Raw genomic sequence first — 16,240 nt, forward strand, 5'->3', positions numbered from 1 at the left:
TCAGTCTGGGCTACTGCCAGTCATCGCCAAACCCCCACTCCCTGAGGCAGACTACAGTGTAAAAGCCACTCATCATAGGCAAGGGGGTTCAGGCCTGCTGCCTTCTCTGCCTCCCAGTACGACTATGGGCCTTGGACCAGGCCCTGTAGCCTGGGGAGTTGCCGGCCTGGAGCTCCCTGGCTCCTCTGGCTCTCCCAAGCCCTGCTTCACTCCCAGTACCTTTTCTGCAGGCAGCCAGGCCCAACTCTCTCCCAGCCTGGAAAGAAACTCCTCTTGGGCCTCTGGCTCACAGCCTTTCTATACAGGTCAGCTGTGACCTGATTGGGGCAGGGCCCAGCTTAGCAGCAACCTTCTCCCTGGAGTGGGGGAGCTGCCCCGCTACAGGGAGACTTCCTAAAAACTTCATGAGAACTCAATAGTGTTTTTAACTTACTGCAGTCTACTCCTATGAGCTTCTTTGTAGGAGAAATCTGTCTGATCCAAAAGCTAAAATACTTGTGGTTTTTGTTAAAATCAGAGTCTTTTTATGTGTTGGTTACCATCCATTAATTTAGGCACCTGCAATATAAAAAGTGAGTATTTATTAACTGTTAATGTAGATTGTCAGTGCTTGTAAGAAGTGGTTGATTTAGGGAAATTGCAATTATTAGCTACACATATTTGATGTTCAGTTTGTATTGTGGCAAAGTACCTGTTTCTCTCAGCTGGCTCAGTCCCTTTTTGCCTCGGGGACACAGGCTTGGGCAAAGCAAAGTCCTTCCAGGTCGCGCAGGGTCTGGCTGATTCTTTCCTCAGTCAGTCTCTTGCGCTGGTTTTCTCCTCTTCTGGGGACAGGGTGCAGTCTTCCTTGCTGGAAGATTCAGAGTCTTGCTGCACCTACTTGCTGGCAACTTCTCTCACTCCCCCCTGCCCCATCCAGGGAGGGTTTAAAAAGGTCTCCAGCAGTTACCTAATTAGTTCCCTGGTAACCCCTGTTCCAGCTGAACCATATTTCTCCATGGCTCCCTCTCCTCAATAGATAGGGAGCGGCCTCTTAACCCCTCTGGGACTAATTACTACCCCTCTCTTGGTAGCTACTTGTCCTGGGTTTGCCACAGTATTTAGTGTTTCAATTGGGTGCATGAAAGTGAGTCAATCCTGAAGTTAATTATCTTTAGTAACTGTAGTTAGCAGTACAGTATTCTCCATACACTCTGCCCAATATCCCATACTCCAGTCATAACTTGCAGAGATTTTGCTTATTTCAGTCCTGTGATAAATTAAGCAGAGGCTATGAATTATGAAAAATTGTGTGATCACTTTGTCAGGTGGACAAATGTCCACTAGTGACTAAAAACACAATAACTATTTGAGCCTATGGCTCCAGAGGTGCAAGGTTGAGGCAGTAATGTGATGCCTGGGGCACATTCTCAGGATGATCAACTTCTGATGGAAATGTGTGTGTGTGTGTGTGTTGTGTGTGTGTGTGTGTGTGTGTGTGTTGTGTGTGTGTGTGTGTGTGAGAGAGAGAGAGAGAGACAGAGAGATACTGAAGAAAAACTGCATTAAAAGAGCATATAAGATGCAACATCAAGCTCTGAAAAGTTGGGCAATGCCAGAATTAAGGCTGTCTGTTCAGCCTTAATTTGGCCCCTCCGTACCCATGTATTATGATAGTCTTTAATTACATGATCACATACTATCTTTGGAGATTTCAGATGCTAAACTTTAACAAGTCTCTAATGACTGTGTGTGAACTGAGATATTTCAAAGGCTATTAACTTGGCCAAATTTGGGCAGATTTTCACAAGAACTGTAGAAGGCACATCTCTGACTAATTTCAAGTCCCTGCTGGAAAGCGTGAGGGCACTAAATTTTTTGTTTGTTTTTTGTTTTTGTTTTTTTTTAAGTGGTGGCAGACTGTTTCTAAATTAGAGAAGGTATTTTTCCCTAGTGTCATTCTGAGAAACAACCAAACTGTTTTGGCTGAAGTTTTCCCCACAAAAAAATCAGGCTGAGGCAGATACCTATCATGGAAAATTTAAGCCAAACAGTTAGTTAGGCAAAGTTATAATGGAAAATATGCTGGCAATCTTACTGAAAAAAAAGTTATTGTTTAGCTTCTTGTATATTTAAAGGAAAATAGTCTTATCTATATGAATGTAAACAATAAAAAGCCATCCTGCAGTATCCTTGAATGAGATTTTTTTCCATGAAAACTGATTGATTATAAAAATGTGTATTTTTACCAAGAATAATATTTTTGGGACTAATCATTGTAAGTCTGTTGCTGTTTATTTTATCTAGTTTTTATCTAGTTTCAGGGTTTGACATGAACTTTTCTGTTTGTTGGAATTGACTTTTAAGCACATCTAATGTGTTTTTTCTTATTGTTGTGGCCCTCCTGCCTTTCTTGTGATAAAAGCCTAACAGAAATGTCTGTGAGTAGCACATCTTCTGCAGGCTCTGCTGTTGCTTCTGCTGTATCAACACGACCTCGACACCAGAAATCTATGTCTGCCTCTGGTCATCCTATAAAAGTTACGCTACCAACCATCAAAGATGGCACTGAAGCTTATCGACCAAGGTAATATAATACTTCGCGTTTGCATAGTGTTTTATATCTTCAAAATTTTGTACAAACTATTAACATAAATTATATTACTATAGCGTATGTAGTCTTAATGTATTACATCATACAGTACTCCAGTATAGTTTTAAAATTCATTCGCGTAACAGTGCTACATATGGTTTAGGTTCAGTTTTGTCCAGGACACATCATATTTTGCTCATATCACACAATAAACATGTCTCTGAACTAGATCTCAGTCATCAGATAATTCCTGGAAAACAGCAATAGCTACATGTTTATCTGATGCAGACTCAATCCATAGAATATATATGCTGACACATTTAAACTGAATTATACATTTTAAACCTGTTAGCACTGAAGCTTACTTTGCACCTATTGGTGTCAGGAAAAGCACTATACAATGTCCTCATTCAGTGTCAAGAGCTTAAAACTGGTATCACAATATAATATATATATATTTTGGGGGGCGGGGGGCGTATGTGGCTTTTTTTCAACTGTGTTCCTCAAGGAGAATGCTGGAAAGATTTCAGCTCAGACAATCTGACTTGTGTGTATTAGAGTTTGAAATCAGTCAGCATTTTTTTTTCCCATAGGAGGAGTGAACAGTCTCCTAAATGTTACTTTTATTTAGATATATGGGAAGTTGTCTTGTGTTAAGCATTCTTCTGTTTTCCCGGCAGTGCAACTCAGAGAGTGCCTGCTGCTTCCCCATCAGCTCATAGTATTAGCACTACTACTCCAGACCGAACCCGCTTTCCTCGTGGGAGTTCAAGTCGAAGCACTTTCCATGGTGAGCAGCTACGGGAGCGGCGTAATGCCACTTACAATGGACCACCTGCCTCACCTTCACATGAAACTGGTGCATTTGCACATGCTAGAAGGGGCACTTCTACTGGTATTATTAGCAAGATAACTTCCAAGTTTGTTCGCAGGTTAGTACCAGACTTCTGTGAATTTTTTGTGTTTACTTTATTTCCTGGATAGTTTTCACTTCTAAGATAATAAATGAGATTTATTTTTCAAATTCTTAATTCTTTTAGAGGATAAATGTAAATTTAATTAGAATAGGATTATCTTTTTGCTTTGTTTTACCCTTTCAGAACCCATCTTGCTTTGCATTTATCTGTATTATATCAATCCAGATTTGGCCAGCCATTTTCTTGCTTCTTTATCTTAAAAGAATGAAAATTAGGGCTATCAAGAGATTAAAAAATTTAAATCGCACTATTAAACCATAATAGAATGCCATTTATTTAAATATTTTTGGATGTTTTCTAGATTTTCAAATATTGATTTCAATTACATGTATTCTGTGTTGTAATTGAAATCAATATATTTGAAAATTTGTCATGCGTCTGACGAAGTGGGTATTCATGCACAAAAGCTTATGCTCCAATACATCTGTTAGTCTTTAAGGTGTCAGAGGACTCATTGTTGCTTTTTACAGATCCAGACTGACATGGCTACCCCCATGATACTTGACAGAATACAAAGTGTGCAATGCTCACTTATATATATAAAGTATTTTCACTGAAAATAAACAAAAGAAATAGAAATTTTTCAGTTCACCTAATACAAGTACTGGAGTACAATCTCTATCATGAAAGTTGAACTCACAAATGTAGAATTGCGTACCCCAAAAAAAAACTGCTTTCAAAAGTAAAACAGTTGTGACTTATCTTGGTGGGTCTTGCGCTTATTGGCACATTTGCTTGCCTCAGAGATCTTCCCCTCTGGTGGAACCCACAGTCTGGGTCAACTCCTCCTGTGTCTGATCAGGAGTTGGGAGGTTTTGGGGGGGAACCCTGGCCTGCCCTTTACTCCGGGTTCCAGCCCAAGGTCCTGTGGATTGCAGCTGTCTATAGTGCCTTCTGTAACAGCTGCATGACAGCTACAACTCACTGGGCTACTTCCCCATGGCCTCCTCCAAACACCTTTTTTATCCTCATCACAGGACCTTCCTCCTAGTGTCTGATAACACTTGTACTCTTAAGTCCTCCAGCAACACACCTTCTCCTTCTCCCTCTCCCTCTCCCTCTCCCTCTCCCTCTCCCTCTCAACTCCTTGCACCTCTCGCTCCCAGCTCCTTGCACTCGCACCCACCTGACTAACTGTGAGAGGCTTTTTAACTAGTTTTAGCCAGCCCCTGATTGGCTTCAGGTGTCCCAATCAACCTAGCAATCTCCACTGCCTTCTGGAAAGATCTTAACTGGCCCCAGGTATCTTAATTGACCTGGAGCAGCGACCATTTTACTTATCCTGGTACCAGGGATTTGTTTAACGTGGGGCTAATATATCTGTCTCCCACTACTTTTCTATAGCCATCTGGCCTTGCCCTGTCACACAATGTAAAACTTTGGAGCCTACAAATCCATTCAGTCCTATTTCTTGTTCAGCCAATTGCTCAGACAAACAAGTTTGATTAAAATTTGCAGGAGATAACACTGCCCACTTTTTGCTTACAATATTGCCTGAAAGTGAGAACAGGCATTCACATGGCACTGTTGTAGCCGGCATCACAAAGATTCATATGTCAGATGCACTAAAGATTCATGTGTCACTTCATGCTTCAACCACTACTCCAGAGGACACATGTCCATGCTGGCGACTGATTCTGCTCAATAACAATCCAAAGCAGAGTCAGATGCCACCAGCAGAAGGTTGATTTTCTTTTTTGGGTTCGGATTCTGTAGTTTCCAAATTGGAGTGTTGCTCTTTTAAGACTTATGAAAGCATGCTTCACACCTCGTCCCTCTCAGATCTTGGACAGCACTTCAGATTCTTATCTGAATCTGTCAAGTTTTGTAACTATTTTTAGAAATCTCACATTGATATATTTGCGTTTTGTCAAGTCTGCTGTGGAAGTGTTCTTAAAACGAACATGTGCTGGGTCGTCATCCAAGACTGCTATAACATGAAATATATGGCAGAATGCGGGTAAAACAGAACAGGAGACATACAATTATCCCCCAATGAGTTCAGTCACATTATTTTTTTGACGAGCATCATCAGCATGAAAGTATGTCCTCTCGAATGGTGGTCAAAGCATGAAAGTGCATATGAGTGTTTTAGCATATCTGGCACATAAATGCCTTGCAATACTGACTGCAAAAGTGCCATGCAAATGCCTGTTCTCACTTTCAGGTGACATTATAAATAAGAAGCAGGCAGCGGTACCTCCCGTAAATGTAAACAAACTTGTTTCTCTGAGTGATTGGCTGAACAAGAAGTAGGACTGAGTGGACTTGTAGGCTCTAAAGTTTTACATTGTTTTGTTTTTGAGTTCAGTTATAACCAAAAAACATCTAATTTGTAAATTATACTTTCACGCTAAAGAGATTGCCCTACTGTACTTTTATGAGGTGAATTGAAAAATACTATTTTTGTTAATCATTTTTACAGTGCAAATATTTATAATAAAAGCTATAAAGTGAGCACTACACACTTTGTATTGTGTTGTAACAGAAATCAGGACATTTGAAAATGTAGAAAAACATCCAGAAATATTTAATACATTTCAATTCGTATTATGTTGTTTAACAGTGCAGTTAATCACAATTAACTTTTTAAATTGCAATTTAATGTTTTGAGGTAATCGCCTGATCTAACTGCGATTAATCAACAGCCCTAAACAAAATAGTCACACATTTCATGCAGTAACTACAGTGTTTTCCTATTTACATCACTATGAGAAAAAAAAAATGAAAATGGGGTTTGATTTGAACTGAAAGGGTAGTTTGATCTATACATGAAAAATTTAATATCTCCATCTGCAAAATTGATGTGCTCTCATTAAACAAATTATGTAACATTAAAGAGAACATTTACATTTTCATGATTAATTGTAATCAAGTGATATAGATGTAATTAATTACAAAGCCCATTCCTACAATAGCAAGATTATTAATCACTAGAGAACTTTCTCTATTCAAATAAAATCAGCGTTTTCCCTATTCACAGGTTATTGTAGAGAATTTTGGTTTCTCATTGAGGACAGTAAAATGACATGTAGAAGTGTACGCTAACTGCTAGCATCTGGAAATCCTTATTTGTGTGAACATTAAGTAACCTTTTTTCTTTCATTTAAACTTATTTTTAAGCAGTTCATAAAGAATCTGAAAGTCAAGGAAACACATCAGTGTTTACATATAACCATGATGGATGCCATAGAAAAACAGAAGATATATAGATAAATTATTTGATCTTAAGTGACTGTTTACGTGATTACCTTAAAAGCTTTCTTACAAGAAAATTTAATTTTCACATTTCACTTATGTCTGGCAGTAGCGATCAATTGATTTTCGTTTGAAACCACTGCAGGGATTTATCTACAGTTTTCAGGAAGTAGTAGGCAAGTTACAGAGGTTACAAATAGCACTCTACTGCACAACTGTCAATTTCACAACAGTATTAAATCCCATAGAATTTGCTTTCTTTGGAGAGTCAGAATATCCTATATTAAATTCCACAGATATGCTTTCTAGTCTTAAATCCATTCATAAGTGAAACTTGCCATTTTAATATAAGAATAGTTACAAGGTGACAAGAATAGTTTCTCGCAATGTACACGCTGATCTCATGAACAGAATGTGAAGGGGGAGATGGAATTAAATAGCATGATAGGTTCAGAATAAAAATCAGTCTGATCCTCTTAAAATAAGATTAATCTAAGATGCTGACAATGTGTGGTTAATTATCTAAATAAGATGTATTATCTACCTTTGCCAGAATTTCTTCCAGACTTGTGGATACAGAACTTTGAACCTACATTAATGGCATTAGCAGCATATACATATATATAATGGAAACATTTTCGGGTTTTTTGTTCCCTTTCTGAACATTACAACCCGCTGCTAAGTGCTCTGTCATTCCATTTGTGCAACAAAATTCCAAATGGAGTGAAGTGCATTTTCCACTAAGTAATTAATCATTTCAGGAAGATACATTAATTGTTAGTCATTATAAATGTCATTCTAAGACTATATTAAATAAAATAGTATGCATGTAACATTGAGAAGAATGGTGATTTTTTTTTTTTTTACCGCCAGTTTTAGACTTGAACTTTTTCATCATATGCAATTAATTATAGATTTATATAGGACACACTGACAGGGTTGTCTCCCAATTAAATCAAACTTTAACAAATAATTACTTCTATGCATGATGGAGGATTGTTTTTGTTTTAGATCTAATTATTAACTACTGGTGTCTTCTTGGTGTCAGTGACTACAAGTCCTAAATTTCAAACCTCAGACACTTTTGCTGTTTTAACCCTTTAAAAAAAAAACACTCCAAAAACAGGTGGTTAGAATTGTTTCTCAGTAGTGTTAATCATTTCATCAAACAAAAAAAAAGCTTGACATTCCCTGTCTCTGGGATCATTGATTTTTTTTGTGGGGTGGGGGTGGGGGAGGTGCTTGCCTCAAAGATATTTTGTTATACACCTCTACCCTGATATAACGCCATCCTCGGGAGCCAAAAAAATCTTACTGCATTATAAGTGAAACCGCATTATATTGAACTTGCTTTGATCCGCTGGAGTGTGCAGCCCTGCCCCCGCCCCGGAGCGCTGCTTTACCATGTTATATGCGAATTCATGTTATATCAGGTTGCGTTATATCAGGGTAGAGGTGTATTCTACCAATCTTAAATTGACTGTTTTGACTGTGTTTGGATTGTCTCAGTCTTGATGTTAATAATGTATTTCTTAATGTCTTCGAATAATATGAAACGTTACCCTAGTGAGCAATAGTTTTATATGTATATTGTTTACAAAAGTGTCCAGAAGGATTGTTTTTATTTTATTTTATTTCTGGCAGTTGTATGTGTTTTTCTGGTAAGTATGTAGGGTATTTATACAGTATATATTTATATTATATTTCTACAGTAAATGCTTTTATACATTAGTTAAAATGCATCTTGCTTAGGGTATAGAGGCATTTTATTGAAATGTGTATAAACAATTTGTGCCAAATGATGCTTTCTGGATGGTCAGTTAACTAGATGTTCATATAGAATAATTTTGAAGGGTGTTATGTGCTGGATTAAATAATTTTTAAAAAAATATTTACTAAAATGCTTGTACTGCAGCACTGGGAATGTACCCACTTATCAAATTGTGATACCTTGGCTTATATAATATGCATTGTACGTGTTTTTTTCCCATACAGCCAGAGGCTACTAAAGCACATTGTTAAGTAATTATTTTACAAATCATGATGCCAATTCAGCAAGGGACCTAAGCAGCTGCCTAACTTAAAGCCCATCCATAGTGCTGTTGAATTCAATGGGATAATTTGTTGGCTTCAAGTTAAACAGATGCATGTGTAACTTTTTGAATTAGGGTCTTGGGTTGATCCAAGAAACTCATGGGCACATGCTTAGCTCTAAATGTGTGACCATGCTTAAAGCTAAGCAGATGCCTAATGTTTCCAGGAGTCAAGCCCCAGGGCCTGACCCAGAGAGGAGCCTAGCACTTGCAGCTGGCTATATTTGGCTTCAGTACTACTTGAGGGCTCCTAGCACCTCTCTGGTTCAGGTCCTCGTTGACTAAAGTGCTATAACTATACTTATTGGAATCATATATGGCCATTTTTCAGTCTGTAGTAGGCCAGAACTCTGTAACGTTTTTGCTAATCTTACCAAGAGTTTAAAAAAAAAATATTACATATCAGGGTTGCAATAAATTGAGGTGTCCTAAAGGGAAGTCAAACTTGCAGCTGTGAAAAATAGTACTTAACAAAAATTAGTAAATATGACATTTTTATGCTGAATCTTTGCTCGGTAGTTACTTTAACTCTGTTATAGATATGGGTTCTCTTGACTTTTATTTTTCGTCTTTATCATTGAATCTCAACCTTAACTTTGTTTTGAGGGATCCAAGTGAAGGCGAAGCCAGTGGCAGAACTGACACCTCAAGGTGAGGAGCCACAATTAATACTTCGCTGCTAGGTCCTTTGTGTTAAAAGTTTAAGTGATTTCTGAAAGATTTTTAACCAGGATTTAAAATAGAATAGTGCCTAAATATGTATTTTTAAAAATGTTATGTTTTGCTGTGGATCCCTGCCCATCCCTCTTAATTCCCTGGAAATTCATTTTTTGATTTTTAAATACTTGTAGATATATGTTCAAAACTGTGTTTTATATTGTACATTTTGTAAAGAAACAAACTTGATAAGTTAACATAGTACTATGAAAGCAATCCCAGCTACAAGATTAAACCAAATCATAGGGCTCTTCTTTAAACATCTTCTTATGTTTAATGTTGTTTAATATAATATAGGTTTAAGTAGCGAATATATAGATTAATACTTAATGTGTACATGTAGAGTAAAAATATTAATATAGTCACATATTTAAAAGTCACTGTTCACCAGCAGTGAGCACCCTGCAATGTCTGAGGTATCAGTGTTTCTTTACACTTCAAAATAACAGTGGTGGTCAGATATTGTTGGGTGGTAATTGTAAATACTGACTTTGTGTGGCAACCACTACACACACAAACAAAACTGTAGCTGTAACATAAGCCATAACATACTCTTCAGTGTGTTCGCCTTTCAGTATATGTTCTCTTCTAGCATGTCTCAGCATGTCGACTGCCTTTTTAATGTGCTTGGTAAAGCACGTGTACATTCATGAAGCATCTAATGAATAAACAATGAACACACACTGCAATTATCGTTATACTCTAAAATGGTTAATTACAAAAAAGAATGGCTTATTTCTGAGAAAACATTTAATAAGCATCTATATTTAAGAGCAGCAGCTCTTTAAACTGTATACATTCCTCAGTATAATTAATATTCTGTGTATGTTTCTGAATTACCTGTTTCAGCATTTCTTCCCCCTATGTCCTTAAGCTGCTGTGCTTCTGACACTGTAGTATAGTCAAGTCTGTTAATTTAATTAATCATAGCAGTGGATTTCAGCTCTGATCTCACCACTCATTCCTGTTCTCTAACTTTCTCTGCTGCCTCCTGGTTATCCTCCAGCGTAGTATGTTTTGGGCATCAGGCCACTTCCTGAAATGCTACATGAGTCCAAATCTCGACTGTGCTGCTGTGCCATGTCTTCTAATACTGATGTGGTGTGGTGGCAGCAATGAAAATAAACCATCAATTTTTATTGTTTAAAAAGCATACTTTTTTAAAAGCTATTTAGAGTGGTTCTGCTCCCCTCTGAATAGTGAAAAGTTTTTATTAAATGAAGTGCCAGGTTATCTTTCGGGGGGGGGGGGCAGTGGGGGAAGGGAGAACCTCATTGTTGAATATAGCACTTCAGATATAGGGGCAGAAACTGTTCTCCTATGTGTTTGTGTAACAACTGGCACATTTTAAGTAAAAATAATACCAGTAACGGCTGTCGTAGAGGGCCTTGCCCAGCAGTGGTGGCCTTAGGGTGATTGAGTGAGGTAGTGTTTTGGGAACTAAGTTGCTTGCCCAAAAAGTACAAGTGGGCAGGAGGTGGGAGATGAAGGGAAAACAGCAGGGATGCAAAGAAAGGAAATGGGGATAATGAGGGTGAGAAAAATCTGGTCTGAAATTGACCTCCACTCTTTATTTAACAGCCCCTGCCAAGGAAACACCCCCTCCTCAATAGTGGGTGGTAGCATCAGCAGCTCTCAGGCATCTGGGAAAAGAAACAGCAGAATCTGGAACTTTTTAAATTTAAAATGAGTACTATTTTACAAAACTGCGTTCCAAACTTACCTATGCTGAGTGAGCTGATGGGTAAAGAAGCTTTACAGTCCCACTGTTTGTGTTCATTAGAAGATAATTACTTGGGATTTTATCTGTAATTTTATCAGCTAAAATGACATTTTTGTCTCTCTTCCTCACTATTCTGTTACGTGTCTTCTGGCTTGGTATTGTTATGAGAGACAAAGAAGCTGTTTGACCACTCAGTTGAGTAATTGTAATATAAAATTCTACTGCATCAGTTAAAATAGGATGTTACCAAAATATAAGGTCACTTTAAAAAAGAGGAGAAAGGGGAGGTCAAAAGTCCCTAAAGAATCTATAAAAACAAATTGGGTTAATTGTGAGCATAATGCTCCCCAATTTGTAAATATAGGAAATGAGTTTCTCTTCATGCACAAGCATGAAAGCAAAAACTTCTGTGTGGAATGCAGGGTGGGTTTCCTTCCTTTGCTGCTTTTACAGCCTGTTTACACATCCAGACCATGTGTCCCACAAATTAATACCTTTTTGTTGCTGTATGGTGTGCTCCAAATGATGAGCTCAATAGAAATCAAAAGATACTTTTTAAAATGTAGATTCCACTGTCTCCTGCTACAGCAGTGCAAAGGGATGTGTATCTGTAGTTACCATTGCATATACAGCTTTGTTATCCGGCATACTGGGGGAATGGAGGGTGCCAGTAAGTCAAAAATTCCGGTTAACTAAGAGGGAGGGAATTTGGGTGTGTGAGGGAGCTCAGGGCTGGGGGTTGGGGCACGGGCTTTGGGTGCGAGTTTGGGTGCAGGAGGGGGCTTGGGGCAGGGGGTTGGGGCACAGGAGGGAGTCCGGGGTGCCAGAGCCGGGAAGTGCTCACCTCGGGTGGCTTCCTGGAAGTGGCAACATGTCTCTCCTGCTCCTAGGCGGATGCGCAGGCAGGCGGCTCTGCACACTGCCTCCACCCGCAGGTTCCGCCCCCACAGCTCCCATTGGCCACGGTCCCTGGCCAATGGGAGCTGCAGAGCCAGCACTCAGGATGGGGTAGGGACAATGCACGGAGCCCCCCAGGGCCACACCTCCACCTAGGGACAGATTGCCACTTGCGAAGAGCCTCCCAAGGTGAGCGCCACCTGGATCTGGCATCCCAAGACACTTCCCATGCCCCGACCCTCTGCCCTGAGCTCCCTCCCGCATCTAAACTCCCTCACAGAGCCCACACCACTAACCCTGTCCTGAAATGCCAGTTTCTAGAGCTTTCCAGTTGATAAAATGCTGGATAGCACAGCTTTACTGTGTTAGGATTTTCTTAAACTTTATTACCTTCTAGCACTTAACTCTATTTTCTGGATTTTACTTTTGAGCATGCAACATGTTTCTCTCTCCAGGAGTGCTTCTGGGGAACCAAAAGACCGAGAAAAAGAGGATAGCAAAGATTCCAAACCACGTTCTTTGCGATTCACGTGGAGTATGAAGACCACTAGCTCCATGGACCCAAATGATATGATGAGAGAGATTCGAAAAGTGTTAGATGCTAATAACTGTGACTATGAACAAAAAGAGAGGTTTTTGCTCTTCTGTGTTCATGGTGATGCACGACAGGATAGTCTTGTTCAATGGGAGATGGAAGTCTGCAAATTGCCACGATTGTCACTCAATGGAGTCCGCTTCAAGAGAATATCTGGGACTTCTATTGCATTTAAGAACATTGCATCCAAAATTGCAAATGAGCTTAAGCTGTAAGAGAAACTAAATTTATGGGATCAGGGAAAATTCATACGTGAACTACACTAGGATTTGAATGTACTGGTTATGGCTAGTGTGATTGGCCTGTGAAACTCCCCATGTAGAAATTGTCCCTATTGCAATAAGGTTATACATAGTTATTCTGAATTGTAAGATTAAATTCAGTATGACCTATACTAAATAACTGTAGCTAAAGAAGTTATGTTCACATGTACAGGTAAGTATATAGAGCATTCTGTTCATTTTATGTTGATAGTTGTATAATAAAAAAGATGATTGCTTAAATACAGATCTTGTATAGTTGTCTAGATTTCTGCACAAAAGTGTATGTTTGATGTTTTGAGTTGAAAAGGTTCTTCCCTATCACTATTTACGTTTTTGGTGGTTTTAATAATTCTTCTATCATGCATTTTTTAGAACTGTGTCCAGAGTCAAAATGCACAAAAACAGTTTTCACAACTGTAGCATGACCATTTTTAGTTATTTAAAAATCATATGTGAATTTGAACCAGAAGTCGATAAATCGGCTTTTGTGGTACACAAGACTGTTCCTGCTTATGTTTGGTTCTTATCCTTGGTATTGGACAGTATTTAGCTGAAATACAAACATGTTTACAGTGTTGGCACTTACAGATTTAAAAAGATTACTTTGCCTTGGGCTAGCTGAGAGCTGCTGGGGAACAGAATTCACCTCTAAGTAATGTTTTGTGTACAAATTATAATACTTACTCTGCTCTTGAAAATGTAGCATCAAAATGGAGAAGAGTAAATTATTTCATTTAAATAATATGATGTAAAATATCACTTGTTTGCTGCCTTCGATATATTGCAAATTCTACCGTGTGGAAATATATTAATGTTGGGACTGTTTCATAGCACAAAATAATTTGAAGTGTTGACCAATTGTATGAGTTAATAATACCACCTCAGGAATTTACTGGCTTTTGGAATATTTGCCCCCAAAGACAACATGCAATTCCTTATGATACTTCACTGCTAAACAATAATAGTTGATTTATCTTATGTGGTTGTACAATTTGTTCCCATGTAACTTGTTTGTGTTTAATATTTTACTAGATTTCTTGTATTTATACCACATCATTATGCCTGTAATGTGCAGCTTTGTAATTTAGGCATTTGCCAATGGAAAAAAAAATTCCTTCCATAATTAGTAATATAAACTATGTAAAACCACTAGTAATGGTACCTTTTAATACTTGTTATTTTGTTCTGAATTAACCATAGAGGTTGTTGTGCAATGTTATTTAATGTCGTAATTACTGTAATATCCCCCCATATGCACACTCTTGTGGAGAATATAAAGTTCATTGAAAATCTGTCACTTTAAAAAAAAAAAAATTAAAAGCTGTGGTAAACTCTGTAACTCTAAATTAGAAGGCTGTAAGTGTAGCTAATGTGCCATTCAATAATGGCTTCTTGACAGAGGTGGATTTTACATGCTGTACTATACTGTGATGTAGCTTTCTGTAACAGTTATATTCTGAAATGAACATGTATTGTTGCCTTAGAAAAAGGGTGGTGTTTGGAAAGAAACAACTGTAGCCCCTTTTTACCTGGTGTTTATTCAAACAAATTTTGATGCAAGTCATCTTGATTCACTTTCACTGGTGCACTCTATTAAAACTTACTTGAACAGTTCTCATACTAAAGTGGTTGTTGTTTACCCTTCATCAGAATGAAAATCTATTCCAAGGAGATATTTGTATTATGCAACAGCCCTAGAGGTCTCTTCTTGCAGTTATGTATTTCATTTGTTCCTTTTGGGCTACAAATTCTGTGTTGTGCAAAATCAGTCCCTGCATAATTTTTATGGTCCCACTCATCAAAGTGCTGAACATCTTCTAGAAGGTGTGAGTGGGGGTTCAGGGTGCTTTGCATCTCATAGAATTGGGTCACTGGGACACATCTAGATCCATATCCCAGTTTTTGGAAGTGATCTTTTAGTTTCCCAAGGAGCTCCTTCATATGTTCACCACTAATCTGCTTCAGGAATTATTTAGATCTCTGTCCAATTTATCCATGAATCATAAGAACGACCATACTGGGTCAGACCAATGGGCGATCTAGCCCAGTTTCATGTCTTCTGACAGTGGCTGATGCCAGATGCTTCAGAGTGAACAGAACAGGACAATTTTATTGAGTGATCCATTCCCTGGCATCCAGTCCCAGCTTCTAGCAGTTAGAGATATAGGGACAACCAAAGCACAAGGTTTCGTCCCTGACCACCTTGGCTAATAGTCATTGATGGACCTATACTCCATGAACTTTATTTAAAAAATTTTTTTTGAACACAGTTATACTTTTGGCCTTCACAGCATCCTCTGACAAGGAGTTCCACAGATTGACTGACTGTGTGTTGTGTGAAGAAATATTTCCTTTTATTTGTGTTAACCCTGCAGTTTACTAATTTCATTGGGTGACCCCTGGTTCATATGATATGGGAAGGGGTAAATAAAACTTTTTCCACACCATTCATATCCCCTGTCAGTTCTCTCTTTTCCAAGCTGAACAGTCTTTTTAATCTCTTCTGATATGGAAGCTGTTCCATACTCTTAATCATTTTTATTAGCCTTCTCTGGACTTTTTCCACTTCTAATGCAACTTTTTTGAGATCGGACAACCAGAACTGCACCCAGTATTCAAGGTGTGGGTGTACCATGGAGCTGTATAGTGGCATTGTGGTATTTTCTGTCTTATCTATCCCTTTCCTAATAGTTCCTAACATTGTTAGATTTTTTTTGACTGCCGCTGCACATTGAGCAGACATTGTCAGAGAATGCCCTTTGTGTAGTTCCCCATATCTGCAATGACTCCAAAATCTCTTCCTTGAGTGGTAAGCATCATTTTGTATGTGTAGTCAGAATTGTTTTCCAATGTGCATAAGTTTGCACTTACCAACATTGAATTTCATCTGCCATTTTCTTGCCAAGTCATTCAGTTTTGTGAGATCTCTTCATATCTCTTTGCAGTTTGCTTTGGACTTAATTATGATGAGTAATTTTGTATCATCTGCAGACTTTGCCACCTCACTGTTTACCTCTTTTTCCCAGATCACTTCTGAATATGTTGAACAGCACTCGTCCCAGTACAGATCCTTGTGGGATCTCACTATTTACTTCACTCCATTGTGAAAATTGACCATTTATTCCTATCCTTTGTTTCCTATTATTCAATGATTTACTGATCCATGGAATGATCTTCCCTCTTATCCCAGGAGTCCTTACTTTAC

The 16,240-nt window shown here is 38.4% G+C and overlaps 1 protein-coding gene across 6 annotated transcripts in view; it reads left to right on the forward strand.

Annotated features, from left to right (window-relative positions):
• MARK1 (microtubule affinity regulating kinase 1) overlaps positions 1–14,660 on the forward strand; it is a 107,783-nt gene extending 93,123 nt beyond the window's left edge. For 4 of the 6 annotated variants that reach the window (XM_050948509.1, XM_050948510.1, XM_050948512.1 and 1 more), the window contains 4 exons: positions 2,405–2,566; positions 3,253–3,504; positions 9,447–9,491; positions 12,633–14,660. In XM_050948509.1, coding sequence (XP_050804466.1) covers positions 2,405–2,566; positions 3,253–3,504; positions 9,447–9,491; positions 12,633–12,987 — 814 coding nt within the window. In that variant the 3' untranslated portion in view covers positions 12,988–14,660. The remainder of the gene's footprint in view (positions 1–2,404; positions 2,567–3,252; positions 3,505–9,446; positions 9,492–12,632) is intronic. The other 2 variants (XM_050948511.1, XM_050948514.1) reach the window with 1 other exon arrangement.
• Positions 14,661–16,240: the final 1,580 nt, after the last annotated feature.

Source organism: Gopherus flavomarginatus, chromosome 4 (assembly GCF_025201925.1).
Source record: "Gopherus flavomarginatus isolate rGopFla2 chromosome 4, rGopFla2.mat.asm, whole genome shotgun sequence".
NCBI lineage: Eukaryota > Metazoa > Chordata > Testudines > Testudinidae > Gopherus > Gopherus flavomarginatus.